Below are 15,534 nucleotides of genomic sequence, written 5' to 3' on the forward strand. Positions count from 1 at the left end.
GAAACCAGTAGATAATAGTTCCTCTTGCAAACAAAAGAAAAATGGCAGATGAAAGAGAAGAAACAACAGTACCTCAAATTCCAAAGATACCTCCTTTAAGCGAAAGGTTCATACACAATTATGAGTGTATCCCCCAAGTCAGGCGAGCTCCACTGACCTATCAAACCTTAGGGCTGAATCCATCTTCAGGAGAAAATATTCCTATATGAAAAGTGTGCACGTACTGTCCGATCCAGTTTGACCCAGCTTCTCGCAGGTTCCTTTGCCACATCTTTTCCCTTCATTAGCTCTCTCACATTTTTCACATCTTCCCACCTTCCACTATAAGAATATAAGTTGGAAAGAAAAATAGCATTTTGTGGTTCAATTTCAAATTGGCACCGTGCCGAAAATTCACCTACAAAAATATTAATCTTATGAGCCGCAAAAGCACCTAGGAGAGAACCCAAAATGGCTGCAGTTGGTTCGTGAGGCATCTGTTTGATGAATTCAAAAGCTTCATCAACTCTCCTTAATGCTCAAGCTCTGGACTAAACCCAACTTGTCCACCAATCATCTCCTTGAATAGTGACATACCTTCCTCTACTAATCCCCCATCGCTGCAACCTGACAAAACAGCCAAAAACTTTGGGGTTTGTGTGTGTGAGTGTTTTTTTTTTTTAAATCTTGCATTAACTTCAGGGGTTAAATGGGTGGACAGGTGTCAGTATATTTTTGTAAGGTGTAAAAGCTTAACTTTTCCACCCGGGCGGAGAAGATCTGGCCTCTTTCAAATATATTTTGGCAGTGGAAACGTCTACCATATCCACAATTCAGCGGTTGGAGTTGACACATTCTCGATCCCAATGCACAACATATAGTTATACTCCATTCAAATTTGAGCTTACATAAAATCCAACCGCTAAAGACAACTCTTTAAGAAGTGTGGACAACAAATCACTTAGCAGTTAGCACATGCTTTTTAAAGATTTCATGCCCCATTTCGGATAACTTACTTGAACTTTTTATATGCAAATTCCACATAATCTCAAATGGGGCTGAAAACATGTCATTGACCACAAAGTACAACAGCTAACTAGGGTTTCCGTAAAAATAGATCAGGTATATTCATTTGTACAAGTAATATTAAGAAAACAGAAAAGTAATACATAAGAGTCAATGCCATACCTGGTGGGAGAGACTGCTTCAGCTTATCAGCCTTCTCGGAATCAAACACACAAAGTGTGTACAAATACTTGGAACAACGAACCTTAAACTTGACAACATCATTGCTCTTCTTTATCTTGACAGAATGAGCATCCTTCCTTCTTGCAGTGAGAAGGAAATCCTTAATCTCGTGAATTTGCTTTGGCTATCACAATAATAACACAGTACGTCAACACAGTCTGAAATTTAATACTAACGAAAAAAATTAAAAAAAAAAACTCAAGTCACCAAAGTCTCACAAAAATAAACATCACCCAGAATGTTTTTTAGTTCACAATCTATTGTTAGTGGTTACATGCGAAATAAAAAAAAATGTTATAAGATCGAATCCCGATATACAACTTCAATGCCTTCAGTATTATATTGCATTTGGCATCACAACACACCCAAACACTCAATACAATCACAAATCAATTACTAATAAATAACATTGAAGATAACCCAGAGCACACAGTTTCAAGTAAACTTTGTTTTTTCTAGGTAGTATCACACAAATAAACATTCCACATATTCAATTTATTTTCCATAGTTCAGGGAATAAATGAAATGCAAAGGAATCACAAACCCACCCAAATCCAGAATCTTGAAGCCTAAGGCTTTGGCTAGTGTTCTACACAATCTGTAAAATCGAAGATCTAAGCTTTCAGACTACCATAAATCTCACCAGCCATGCTTCAAATTTGAAAAAGAAATGAAGAGAGTGGGTGTAAGTGTTGACTGCCAATGAAAGATGAAATCCAAAATCAAACCTGGATTTAGAACTAGCAAAATGAAAGGCGGGGAGAAAAAACCCTAACAAGGAATAGAGGAGAAGATAAAGATAAAAATAACTAACCTAGTTCAATGATCGATGCAAAGCAATCCTCTTTGTAACCGAGATTGGAACACCGGTCGCAATCCTTTTTCATCCCCGTAGCCCATTGGAAGTTTTTTATTTTGGATAAGAGGGGGTGTATTTGATATCGTACTGGTGTAGAGTGCAGGTAGTTTTTTTTTTTTTTTTTTTTAAAGAGGTGGGGAGCTAGTGCGTGGCAAGTTCAAAAAATTTTGGAGTCGTGGACAAGGGGGAGCTAGTAAGTGGCAAGTTTAGAATTTTTTCGAGTCGCCAAGGGGCACTTGTTTATAATCTGTTTAGGACTTTAGGTCAGCCGGTTTTAAATAGTGATAATTAAATATACCAATTATAACTGGGATATTAGAGCAGTCACAAGTAACATTAACTAATTATAGTTATGCTATTTTTGTTACAGTTCTATATACGCAGGTGATAAAAACATTTATAAAATAGTCACCAAAACCATTTTCTGCCATTTGTGACTGTTTCGAAAACAACAGTCACAAAAAACTTTTTCAAACAGTCACAAAAGCCCTTTTTTCTACTAGTGATAGTACTGCAAAGTAAACAAAAAAGAAAGAAAAACAATTTATTAAGTGTCGCACGTATGCACCAGGATAACACATTAACAGAAACAGTCATTTTTAAGCTTTGTTACTTACTCTAGTTTTGCATTCTTGAAAAACTGCTCAACCATCTTCTTCTCCTTTTTCTCCAAATAAGGTCATTCAATTCCCTGCTTGTAGTGACATCAGACATTTTTAATGACATTGGGTCTACTATTGGAGTAGGCCAGTCATCCACAGTTATATGTTTGGCATCCACTTCTTTCTTCTCTGCCTTTCTCCTCTTTGTGGGGCTCTTTTTATCACCGCCCTCAGGTTTTTTCTCCTTTCTTGTTTCCAACACTGTTCTCTTCTTTACCCTTTTGACCAATGAACCTATTTCTTCATTCTTTTTTGTTTCCTTTTTTGTTAATCTCATTTTCTTCTTCAGTTTGCACGACACTAACATCGTACCGCACAATCTCTAATTACTTCTCATTATCTATAAAAGTATCATGGAACAACTCGCTCTTCTCCTCCTTCAACCTCATATTCTCCTCATCCAAAACTTGAACCTCTTTCTTGATATTTTCGATCTCTTCCTTGTCATTATTCCGATTATATCTCAATTCATCAATTAACCTTTTCATATTTTCATTTTCAATTCTCATGGCTTCTTAATTTGAAACAAGTTCTCTTTCAACTTTAAAGTTGAGACCTAACAATTGTTCCTCCTTGCTTGATTTAGTACCCAATTTGACTAATACCTGAAAATAGTGCACAAAAAACACAGTTAAGATTCAAAACTAGCTTGCAATCTCATTTAATTTATTTGATGTCAATGTAATAGTGAAACATCCATGTTGCAGTGGGATTTGACACTACATGAGAGTTTACAATGGCATTTGACACTGCAACATCCATGTTGTTGTAGTAACTCACAATGCAACATTCATGTTGTAGTGGGAGTTTATAGTAGTTGATCCATGTTGCAGTAGTGTATTTAGACAAAACCATGAGACTTACATTTTCAGGACCCATCTCCTTTAGATCGAGGACACTTCTCCATTGCTTCTCAGAGTATGTCCAAGCTCCACTTACAAACTCTAGCTTAGGCTTGGCAGACTCAAATCCATCTATTGGTGTGATTATCTTTGTATGCTCGCACAACCAATACTGCAATTTGAAACAAAAGTATTAGCAAAAGGGATTATATTAGAAATAGAATTCATTTGCAAAACAAAATGAAACCTACCAAAAGTGCAACCACACTACCAGAAACCGTCGAAAGCTTGTTCTTTTTACGTCTTATCTGATCCATCAGCTCCGCATGGATTACTTTTGGCCACGAGATTCTTCTCATCCCATTCAAATCTTCAATATGTGGAACAAATGACCAATTGATTCTTGTTGCATTCAGGAAGAAGATTGTCGTAGTCAAGTATAGGGACATCAACCTCACAAAATTGTCTTCCATCCCAATCTTCTTTATAATACTTGTAATCCCATTATTTACTCCTAACAATTTGATTTTGTCCTCTCCTCCAAAGTAGGTCTTCATAAACTCCGACTTGTTACTCTTTCCTACACTTTTTGCATACAACACCATAGTTTCCCCTTTCAAAGGCAACCCAAAAATCAAGGCAACATCTTTCGAGGTAAATCTAACAATCTTACCCCAAACACAAAACTCATCATCTACTCCCGAGTATGTCTCCAAAACTAATCAAACATCAATGTTTGCTTTTATTGTAGTCATAACATTCAACCTATTTTCAATAAAGACACTAAAAAGGTGTGTAAACAATGTGTCCATCATTTTTTCCTTGTGCACTTCCGTTATGTCGCCTCTAATCAAATCCACAATCTCAACCATTGACTTCAAACTTGACCTATAACTCAACAACTCACTTTTCACTAAATTTTGTTTACCCTTCCCCTCTATCTTTTCTTTGCCTTTCGTTTTTGGGTTTACACTTGTTGAGGTAGTTGTACGTATCCTTACTTTGTTTGGGAATGCTCAGTTTAGATTTAGATTTTCCAACAACATCGACCTTCCCTTGCAGCATAACCTGAAAGAAAATTAATGATTTAGTAGCTTGTTTCAACTAATTTCCACTACAATGCTTTTTTTACTACAACATGGATGTTTCAGTGGAAAACATGCCTCAAAACTCAAACAAACATTACCAATTTAAACCTCAAACAACACTCATGTTGCATTCAACCCAAACACTCATGTTGAAGTGGGATTTAACACTGCAACATCCATGTTGCATTGGGATTTGACAGTGCAACATTATCCATGTTGCATTGGGATTTGACAGTGCAACATTATCCATGTTGTAGTGGTAAGTCACAGTGCAAATCAACCCTAGTATATTCGATGCAACACTCATGTTGCAACAGTGAATACATTCAACACGTTTTAACCAATTTATTTCCAATTTTTCATAAAATGAAAATCCTAGTATATCAAAATGATGAAACTATCAATGAAATTTGGGTTCTAACATTTTTGCGGTCTAGTTGTCCTTTTTTTGGAGTAGATTTTGTGTTTGTTTGCACATGATCGTTTGAATTGTTACTTTTTTCTTCATTACGGTTCTTCATTTTGAAATTTGGGTTTAATTTGGGGGAACTAGGGTTTTCTGTTTGCAAACTAATTGTTATTGGCGTATTTCTTTTTTATCTATTTATCTAATTTTGATTTATGTTTAAGTGACAAACTTGTAATACAAGAAATTGGGCCGAAAATTCAAAACAACTGTAGAGGGCAGTGTTTTGTGATAATAACTCACAAAACCATTTTCATCAATTAAATAACTCATTGACCCAATTTCTTGATTTTAATAACCCTCAAGGACAAAATAAGTTGGCCCGGTTTATTTTATATTTCTTAAATGCCACTTTTACCCTTTCCTATAAATAAACAAAATTACGAGTGAGAAAACCCAAAACCCCTTTCTTCTCCAACTGACCTGACTTTTTGATTCATGATGCACCTTATCAAACTACAAATCTAATCTCTTTCCTGTTTTAATCAAACGAAATTACGAGAGAGAAAACCCAAAACCCCTTCCCTGTTTTAATCAAACAAAATTACGAGAGAAAAAACCTAAAACCAAAGTCGAGAAATAGACGAAGTTGTGTGAAGCTTCAATTATTTTAAAGAAGTTGAACAGAGATAGCAACCATTATCCAAAAAATCAAAGACATTGAAGATGAAGTATCACACCATTATCATTATATCTTTTTCTTTTTTTCTTTTTTTTTTTAAAAAAAAAATTAAACCCTGGTGGATCTTTAGCTCAAAGTGATATCCAAAGGTGATGGTGGTTCGATTCCACCAAGATCCTCTAAAATTTTAATGTTAATCAAACAATGATTATTCATTTTTTACTGTTGAACACGTATTGTTCATACCTACTTTAAGTATGAACACGTATTGTTCATATCTGCTTTGGGTTCATGTTTTTTTGTTGGTATGAACACGTATTTTTCATATCTGTTTTGGGTATGAACAATCAATGTTCATATATATTTTGGGTATGAACATTTATTGTTCATATATGTTTTGGGTATGAACAATCAATGTTCATAAGTATGAACATTTATTGTTCATATATGTTTTGGGTATGAACAATCAATGTTCATATCTGTTTTGGGTTCATGTTTTTTTTTGGTATGAACAATCATTGTTCATACCTTCTTTAGGTTGTTCATACCTTCTTTAGGTATGAACAATCATCAATGTTCATATCTGGGTGTGAACATTTATTGTTCATATCTGTTTTGTTCATACCTATTATTCATAGCTAATGTTCATAATTTAGGGTATGAACAGTTATTGTTCATATATGTTTTGGGTATGAACAATCATCAATGTTCATGTCTGTCTTTCGGCCGATTTGTCCTCTAGAGTCGCTCCCTGGATACATGAAATTGGGCCAATTTCAATTCAAAACAACTGTAAAGGACAGTGTTTTATGATAATGACTCACAAAACCATTTACATCAATCAATGTTCATATATGTTTTGAGTATAAACATTTATTGTTCATATATGTTTTGGGTATGAACAATTAATGTTCATGTCTGTTTTGGGTATGAACATTTATTGTTCATATATGTTTTGGGTATGAACAATCAATGTTCATATCTGTTTTGGGTTCATGTTTTTTTTGGGTATGAACACGGATTCATACCTAAAGAAAGTATGAACAATCAATGTTCATATCTGTTTTGGGTGTGAACATTTATTGTTCATATCTGTTTTGTTCATACCTATTGTTCATAGGTAATGTTCATAATTTGGGGTATGAACAATTATTGTTCATATCTGTTTTGGGTTCATGTTTTCATAGCCACAATCAATGTTCATAGCTGATGTTCAGCATGGGTAGGTATGAACAATCAATGTTCATACCTATTGTGGGTATGAAAAATCAATATTCATAACTGGATCAATGTTCATACATGGATAGGTATGAACAATGTTTGTTCATAGCTCAAATAGGTATGAACACTCATTGTTCATAGCTAATGTTCATAATTGGGGGTATGACCAATCAATGTTCATAGCTATTGTTCATACATGATAGGTATGAACAATCATTGTTCATACCTATTGTGGGTATGAACAATCAATGTTCATAACCGGGTTGTTTCAGTTGGGTTGGGCCATTTATTTTTTTTCTTCAGGGGTATACTTGACCTTTCATCTACCCGAGCCGTTCTTATTTCGCGTCAAGGGTAAACTTGAACTTTCATCCACCCGGTCCTTGTGAGTGATTACAAAAATAACATGTCCTCTAGAGTTCCTCTTTCAGCCGATTTGTCCTCTAGAGTCACTCCCTGTTTGTAATATTACCAACAAATAGACTGGGTAGGCTTTTGACATAATTAGAAAAGTCAGTGTATGTTTTTTCCGTAGATAAATTGGAACATTGGACCAATCTTCTATTCAAATGGATGCTTGTTTAAAGACAAAATCAGGATTCTTCAACGATTAATTAGTAGAATGGCTTAAAGAATAATTCAACAACAGAATTCTAATTGAGTCGAATGGCTTAAAGAATTTCTGAGCCCTTCAAAATTCGCCGATATTTGAATGAAATTTACGGACCTAGTTTTGCTTCTACTTTTAGGGTCAATCAGATCATAACGCACAAAGTGTGCAAACTTATACAAGGAAATAAATTGACTTATTTGTGAAACATTTTCAGATGTTGCCTGGGATATTCTGATTAGATGACGGGAAAATTAGATGCGGGATCTAAGCCCAGTGTAAATGTCTAAATTTACATTAAGGATTAGGAGTTCATTCTTAGCTATTAGGTGTAGATAATCACAATGGGATGGTTTTGAGTAGTATTAATGGTTGTTCTTCTTATGTAAGAAAATACCTACGTATTCAGTACTGTGTTAGTGAGACTGGAATCAAGCCACACGTAGCTCTGAAGGGTGGCTTTTATAGTCATTGAGAATGAGCATCGGGTGCGACACGTGTACTAATGAGTACAAATGTGCAGTCGAGATAGATGACATGTGCCTATGAGGGGCGCATGGATAGCAGTTGTAGGTCTATCTAAGTTGGCATAGGATGTAATGATGGTGTTCTCTGTAATGATGGTGTATGGCTGTAATGGTGCATGTATTACGGCGGGAAAGGGGCTTAAGCTGATAAATCGGTAATGATGACAATAGCAGGTGACGATGTCATGAGATGAAGTCGAGTGACAAGTCACCAATCTGCTTAATATGTGAATGTTGTTGAGTGTGTTAGTGTTGCGGGTGTTCGTATGTCTAGGGGTCGCGTTACGTTGAGGGAGGCTTGTGCGTGCACATCAAGTGACTGATGGGATGTCCCTTACACCCAAATATTCTGATTTAGTGTGTTCGTGACAATGCCTGGTTTAAATTAAAAGAGAATTAAAATAAAAAGTTCAATCCGTATATCATGCCATCTGGAATGCACTTACCATATTTATGTGACTGACTATGATTGTTTTATCTTCCGATCCCCATATTACATGGAAGCAGTAATTTTTGAACTACACGAATTAGGCATGTCACAAAAACCTCTGGCGAAAAAATTTCTTGGGACAAAATTTCAGACACCTTCTCTAGCCCAATGAAACGTATCAGTAAGTTCTATTGGATTTTCCGTGTTACAAAATCTGCAGACTTGTTTGAGATACGTTACATTTTCTATAATAGCTATGAACTGCAGAATGAATTCTTTAGTTGCAGGCACCAAATTAAATGATGTTCTAAGAACAGAACGTCAAGATACTACGGAATTAGGCTCCTGAACTTCCAAGTTGTCACGTTCCACGACTTCGACAGACTCTAGTATTTTAGTCGGAGTCTGATGCGCCAAATCGTAAGTTGCATGGACACCAAAAAATACATAGTAAATCAGCATCACTAGAGTGCAGATACCAAACCTCTCGAAAGACTTAGCACCAAGAGACCCCATAAGAAACAGATTTGTTGCAATGGACAGTGATGGAAGCCATGGAACAAGTGGAACACCCCATACTTTTGGAGTTCGTTGCTGTGGGAGAAACACAGCGAGCCCCAGTGTTCCTAAGAACCAAAAAGGAACTGTTATGGCGTAGCCGATCTTACCGTGTGGTTTCAATCCCCAGTAGGCTGAAGTCCCCATGGAGGAAGCAATGATGATCAGAAGAAAAATGGTCAGCTTCAAGAGGTTCACTCGAGGAGTGACTCCTCGTACGTAGTACCTCCTCACAAGGAGTGCAATTGCCATCATCATGAATATGAATAGTGTGCTGATGGATAATAAACTAGCTAAGACATCCAAACTGGAAAAGAATGCAATGCAAGCACTTGGAATAGTGACCAATAGTGTGGCATTAATGGGGGTTCCTGTTTTCGGATGCACGAGAGCAAACCATGGCGGAATCATGTGAGCTCTTGCAATGTGAGTAGTATAACGCGCCTGCCCAAGTGCCCCTACCAATAGAACAGTAGTCATCCCCTTGAGAGCACCAAGAGCAACAAGATACTTGGCCCATTTCATTCCCACGGCTTGAAATGCTATTGAGTATGCTGCGTTAGGATCTATATCGGTATACTTCTGCATCATACTCAGTGACAGAGCCATTAGGCAATATATAACTGTTATTATGGACATTGAACCCAGCAAACCTATTGGTATATCTCTTGAAGGATTTCGTGTTTCTTCAGCCATGGTGGCAATGTTGTCAAATCCCCCATAAGCAAAGTACACAATTGCAGCTGCTCGAAAGACGCCGTCAGCTCCATAAGGCGTAAAAGGTTTCAAATTGGAGGGATCAGCATGTGCAAACCCAGCTACAATCACAAACAGTATAACCACGGTGTTTATTGCAGACGCTATCCAGTTCAAGTACGACGTCTTCTTTGTGCTGATCATAGCAATGGTTGCGCTAATTATCAGAACTACTGCAGCAATAGGGTCCAACGAACTGAAGTCCTTTGCTAGATTCGTTTGTATTCGTAGTGAGTTGCTTGGACGATTTAGAAGCGTAGAGAGGTAAGAAGTCCAAGCTCGTGCAACCGCAGCACCACCAACAACGCTCTCCAACAGTAAGTTTCCAGCCGCGATAAATGCTGCAAAGTCACCTAACTCTACTCTGAGATAAGCAAATGACCCACCAGCTACCGGGATTTCCACTGCGAATTCTGTATAACAGAAGACAGAAAGCATGGCTGAAAAGCCCGAAGCGACATAGGACAAGACTATCGCTGGACCAGCATGATTATGAGCTTCTTGACCAGTGAGGACAAAGATGCCAGCACCAATGACTGAACCAAATCCAAACCAAACAAGATCCCACCAAGTGAGACACCTTTTCATCTCATTTTCGCTTTCTTTACGAAGTTCTCCAAGCTCATTGGAATCATTAGACCGGCTAACGAACCGATCCTTTATTCTGAAACATGTTTGCGAAAGAGCTAATTTGTATGTGCCCCAGTTTTGGAAGGATTCTTCAGGAAAGAAATCTTGTTTGCTCCATCTCCAATAACTTCTTGGCTGTATTTTTCCACCCATTCCTTCCACGGAACCCATTTCCTCACTACTGGTTCTTGACCCTAGGTGAAATGTTCCTATATAAGCCAATGTAGGACAGCTTCTGGCAGAATTGATTGTTTGATTGTTATTAATAATGAATTCTGCCATGAAGTGTAACCGAATTGACATCAAATAATTGTTGTGGTGGGGCAGCAATTTGAACTTTCTTACAAGTTGTACGACATTTTGAAAAATGTGGCACTTTTGTTTGGCTAATTTTTAGGATTTTTCTTTATTTTCTAGTACTGGATAAGCCAGTGGTGCTTCCATTGTTTTTATCTTCAACTAGTATGTGGCAGGTGCTCATGCACGTGTGTTCTAAGGACTTGACAAAGAAACGAAATGGTGGGAACACCAAAGCCGTTATTGTTGAATGTTGACTAATGTTTAATATAGAATATTTTATAATTACATTTGTATCCTCAAAAATTTAGATATTTACTCATTTCTAAACTAATGTGTTGGTTAGAGTTTAATTTTTTTAATAGGGACAAAACAGTCTCAAAAAAAAAGTGACGAAGAGACCTAGAGGTACATAAAAAACTATTATTCCACTGTTGCGGGACTGTAGATAAAAGTCGCGATTTTTAAGATAGTTTAGTTTAATGGGGACAAAACAGTCTCAAGAAAAAAGTGACGAAGAGACCTAGAGGTACATAAAAAACTATTATTCCACTGTTGCAGGAATGTAGATAAAAGTCGCGATTTTTAAGATAGTTTAGATTAGTTTGTCTTTTGTAGAGATTCTGTCTTCTTTGATTAAATATGCGCTTTTTAGTTTTGACTAGTATGTGGCACGTGCTCGTGCACGTGATTTCTAAATCTGACTTGAGAAAGAAAAGAATTGCTAGTTATAAACTTAGAACATCTCTAGGTGGTGGTAGCATACTCTTCATATTTGAAAAATGCAAATAAAGAAACTTGTCGCAAATTTCGACCAACTCTAGGTGGTTGCAAATTTCATTCACAAATTTGGAATAGGGCTACCTTGCGCGACATTCATACTATCGCGCGACATTACCAATGTCGCCCCCAAGTTGAAAAAAAAACTCACGTGACATTCCCACTGTCGCACCAAATTGAAAATGTAAAAAAAAATAACTCGCGCGATATTAGTAGTGGCGTGACAGTACTACTGGCGCGTGGTGCTTTGGTCAAAGTAAAAAAAAAAAAATTTTGTGGCGACATTTGCAATATCGATCCGCATCCGCATCCAAATTGCCAAATTTGCGAACAAGAATACAAACAAGCAGGTGATGCGACCACGAATGCTACCACATAGAGATGAAATTTCAGCAAATTCCAACGCATTTCTTCAAATTTGAAAAATGCGACTGAATTTACTACCACCTAGAAATGTTCTTATAATGGTGGGGCGCTGGGGCACTTGGAAAGTGTGAAGCAGTTATTGTTGACTAAATTTTAAAATAAAATATTTTATAATTACAATTTTATCCCGAAAATTTTATACATTTACTGATTTATACACTAATGTGATGGTTGGAGTGGAGTTTAACTTTTTTTTAAAATAGGCAAAACAGTCCGTAAGAAAAAAATGACCAAAAGATTAGAGATACATAAAAAAAAAATGTTTTGAGGCAAAACAGGCTTGAGAAACAAGTGACTAAAAGATTAGAGATACACACATAAAAAAAAATGTTTTTTACTATTGTGGGCGAGGGTCGCGATTTTTAAAATAATTATAAGACCTACGCTTTTCATGTTAACAATGTGCAAGCCTGTCAAGGTCCATAACCCCTTGTTCTAGATCTGTGGTGAAGTTGTGTAGCTTCATATCCAAAATTCATATTGTGTATTATTGATTGCTATTTCCTTTTTTAATTGTTAGAGACTTTGTATTGCCACTGGTCAATTTTCGAAACGTATGGTTTTCATCAGCTAGATTTTGAGGCTGATTCTAATCAAACGGTTAATAATAACTTGTTTGATAAATTCTTTAATCGGAAAAGTTAAATACTCTATAAAAAACACAAAAAGAAAAAGTTTATGATTTGGCAAGAAGCCAAAATAGTTTGAAGAGTTTGAACTAGGACAGGCCGGAGCCGAAAAATGAAAAATAGGTATTCAATCAATTTAACAATAAAAATATTAAATTTCTTGAAACTTACTTCTCTCTTTAAATTGTAAAATTCTCCTTCTTCAATTGTCTTCTTTTTAAATTTACTTTTTCCTTTGAGAATCTCCGTATACTTTCAACCCTTGTTATTCCATAAAGCCCCTGGGGCATTGGCAACTACTACTCTAAGCTTATCCAACATTGCAGGGCGGTCTTGCATCTCACAAGCTTTTGGGAAGTTCGTTGAGCCCTTTAAAGTGGAAAGTGTAAAGGAGTGTTTTGGGTTTTCTGTTGGGACCGAGTTCGTTTCTGAGCGAACTGCCTACGTATCCTCTTGTTGGTTTTTCTTTTTTCTTTCTGGGGAGAGAGGAATCAGGCCCGACGTAGTTCAATTAGGTGGTATTTATAGGCTTAAGGGAATATCAATTTGGAAGGCACGTGTGACTCTGGTACACGTGTAAGATGGAGATCGTGAATGAGTGTTGGGCTAGTTATATTATAAGTCGTCTGCTGATTGGGTGTTGGCGAGGTCACCCCTATTTCCCGGTGGTGGGAAATACAATCAAGATTTTGGTAATGATTACCCCTGGTGGTCATCTTATCTGAGGTGTTCTGTCTCTAGCTATGTGCTCGTACTGAGACATCTTTGTTCGTACCACCTATTTGAAAGGAACTACTCACAGGTCGGTCTTGGGTACCGGTACCGAGACAACCGAAGTTCGCGCACCGCGATTCTCGGGGAGCCGCTCCGCTTCGGTCTTGGAGGTCGATGTCCTGAGTTCGCTTACGTTGCACGCGTGCATGATAGGATATCACTCCCCTACATAGCCCCCTCTCAGTAGAGTGTTTATGCCACGTGAAACGCTCACGAGAGAAAAAAATGGAAGAACGTGTGGAACGCGAGCGAAGCCGTGGTGGTGGACACTTCACCGTGACGCCGCAACTTTTGAAGTCATGTAACGGATGATTTGGCGGAAAGGGAAGTTGTGGTCGTAATACGACGCGATGTAATCGTAAATAGCGATTGAAGAAGAAACGTGTCGCCGCGATTATACCTGAATCGAAAAAAGACAAGCATCGAAACACGCGTGCGGCTAGAGCCCAGGGCAGTAATCATAACTTCTTGGTAACCGAACGGGCGGTTTATACAAAATCAAATTTGAGACATCAAAAAGGTATTGCGTGTTTTCATCTTCTGCAAAAACGCAACTAGGGTTTCTCAGGTGAGTGCTTCTGCTGCTGTTACCTTTCCATTTTCAATTTACTTTCTTCTCTGTCCAGTGCGCTTTATTAACTCGATAGGTCATCGTAAGGCTATAGGGTTTAAGCTTTAGTAATTGATAGAAAAGACTTGCTATAATGTCTGATTCGGATGATACTCGATCGGAGGAGGTCCAGGAGATATCTTTGAGTTCGCGGGAGAGTATGAGGATGAAGAAGCGGAGTGTTGGCGCTGAGGTTGAGTTGGATGAAGAGGATAGGATAGATGAGGGTAATACCCGATCTAGGTCGGGTGGCGTGAAGTCGACGTCGAGTCGAGGGAGATGTCGCCATCAAGCGATGTGCCCCTTTGAAGTGTAAACCGTCGTCTTTGCTAGCTCGCTCCCGAACCGAGGGCAGCCGTATGGGATTGATGTCCCCGACACGAGATATAATGAACCACGGTTGAGTGAAAATGTTCAGAGTGAGGAGTACAACCCAATGAATGGTGGAATAATAATCTGTAGGGGCCACCGAGAGCGATATGCAAATACCGCTCGAAATTGGTATGTGACTTCTTGGCCCATTGTTGGAAGTCGCCTTGTCAGTTCGTTGGTAACACCTGGAGATTGTTTAAGGTGTTTGACTTGTTAAATGCGAGTGGGGAATATGACATAGGGGTATCTGACATAGTGGAGCACTATGTGGTAAGGCGATCTGGGAATCTGAACTTTAGCTTGCAAACCATGACAACTCGTTCTGCTATGATCGATGGAGTAAGCAATGAGGCCTGGACCAAGAGGCCGTTGTTGCTAGTTGGCAACTACTGTATGAACGGGTGTAGATTGCGAACTAGGATTTGTAACATTTCCGGTGGGTAGGAACATTCTTCTGTTGTTGCTTTACATAACGATTGATAGTTGTTCTAACAGGCTGTTGTTTTGCTTTGATTACAGAGTTTTCTGTGAAGAAGCGAACTGATGGTGGGGAGATAGAGAGGTTCGCGTGGTTGACTCGTGAAGAAAAAGCAAGCGGTTCGCCTCGAAGTTGCACACTTCTTTGTGGAGAAGGGTGGGCCTGCGATCCGGGAAAAAAGGAAGGCGCAAAAAGACCGAGCTCGAGGTCAGACAAGGGAAGAAATGATGGAGACACGAACGAGTGACTTAGTAACACGAGAAGAGAGGCAACGGGTGCACGGTGGTGCGAGGCGACTTAATTAGAGGTGGTGCCTCGTATCGGAGGATCGAGCTTCGCCCCGGGCGCGTTCGATCGATGCGCGTGGAGTTGGAAATGGTGGTTTTCAATCCTGTGAGCGAGGAGCAGGTCGAGAAGAGGCCGCTGACGCCGGAGCAAGACGCCGTCGTGTTACGAAATAGTAGCGGCGCCTGGGGAGAGCTCTAGCGTCGGGGCGGTTCTCGATGGTGGCCAAATTTGGGGCTATGGTTTCGCCGAGAGTGGAGCGACCGAAAGGTGTCATGGACTTGGCCACATTTGGGGCGGGTTCTAGTGCGTCCCGACGGAGGCGTGAACCCAGTCCGCTGCCGAAAGCGAAAGCTCCGCGTAAGGCGAGTGGAAAGGCTGTTGT

The 15,534-nt window shown here is 38.5% G+C and overlaps 1 protein-coding gene across 1 annotated transcript; it reads right to left on the reverse strand.

Moving 5' to 3' along the window:
- Window positions 1-8,658: 8,658 nt before the first annotated feature.
- On the reverse strand, window positions 8,659-10,741 carry LOC147518661 (cationic amino acid transporter 5-like). The gene has a single exon (XM_086590454.1). The coding sequence runs from the start codon at window positions 10,667-10,669 to the stop codon at window positions 8,876-8,878; it is 1,794 nt and encodes a 597-aa protein (XP_086446580.1). The 5' UTR covers window positions 10,670-10,741; the 3' UTR covers window positions 8,659-8,875.
- Window positions 10,742-15,534: the final 4,793 nt, after the last annotated feature.

Source organism: Coptis chinensis, chromosome 2 (genome assembly GCF_015680905.1).
Source record: "Coptis chinensis isolate HL-2020 chromosome 2, ASM1568090v1, whole genome shotgun sequence".
Lineage (NCBI taxonomy): Eukaryota > Viridiplantae > Streptophyta > Magnoliopsida > Ranunculales > Ranunculaceae > Coptis > Coptis chinensis.

Excerpts from the sequence above, each read along its gene's own strand:
- LOC147518661 (XM_086590454.1), bottom strand. The coding sequence starts at position 10,669 with ATGGGTTCCGTGGAAGGAATGGGTGGAAAAATACAGCCAAGAAGTTAT.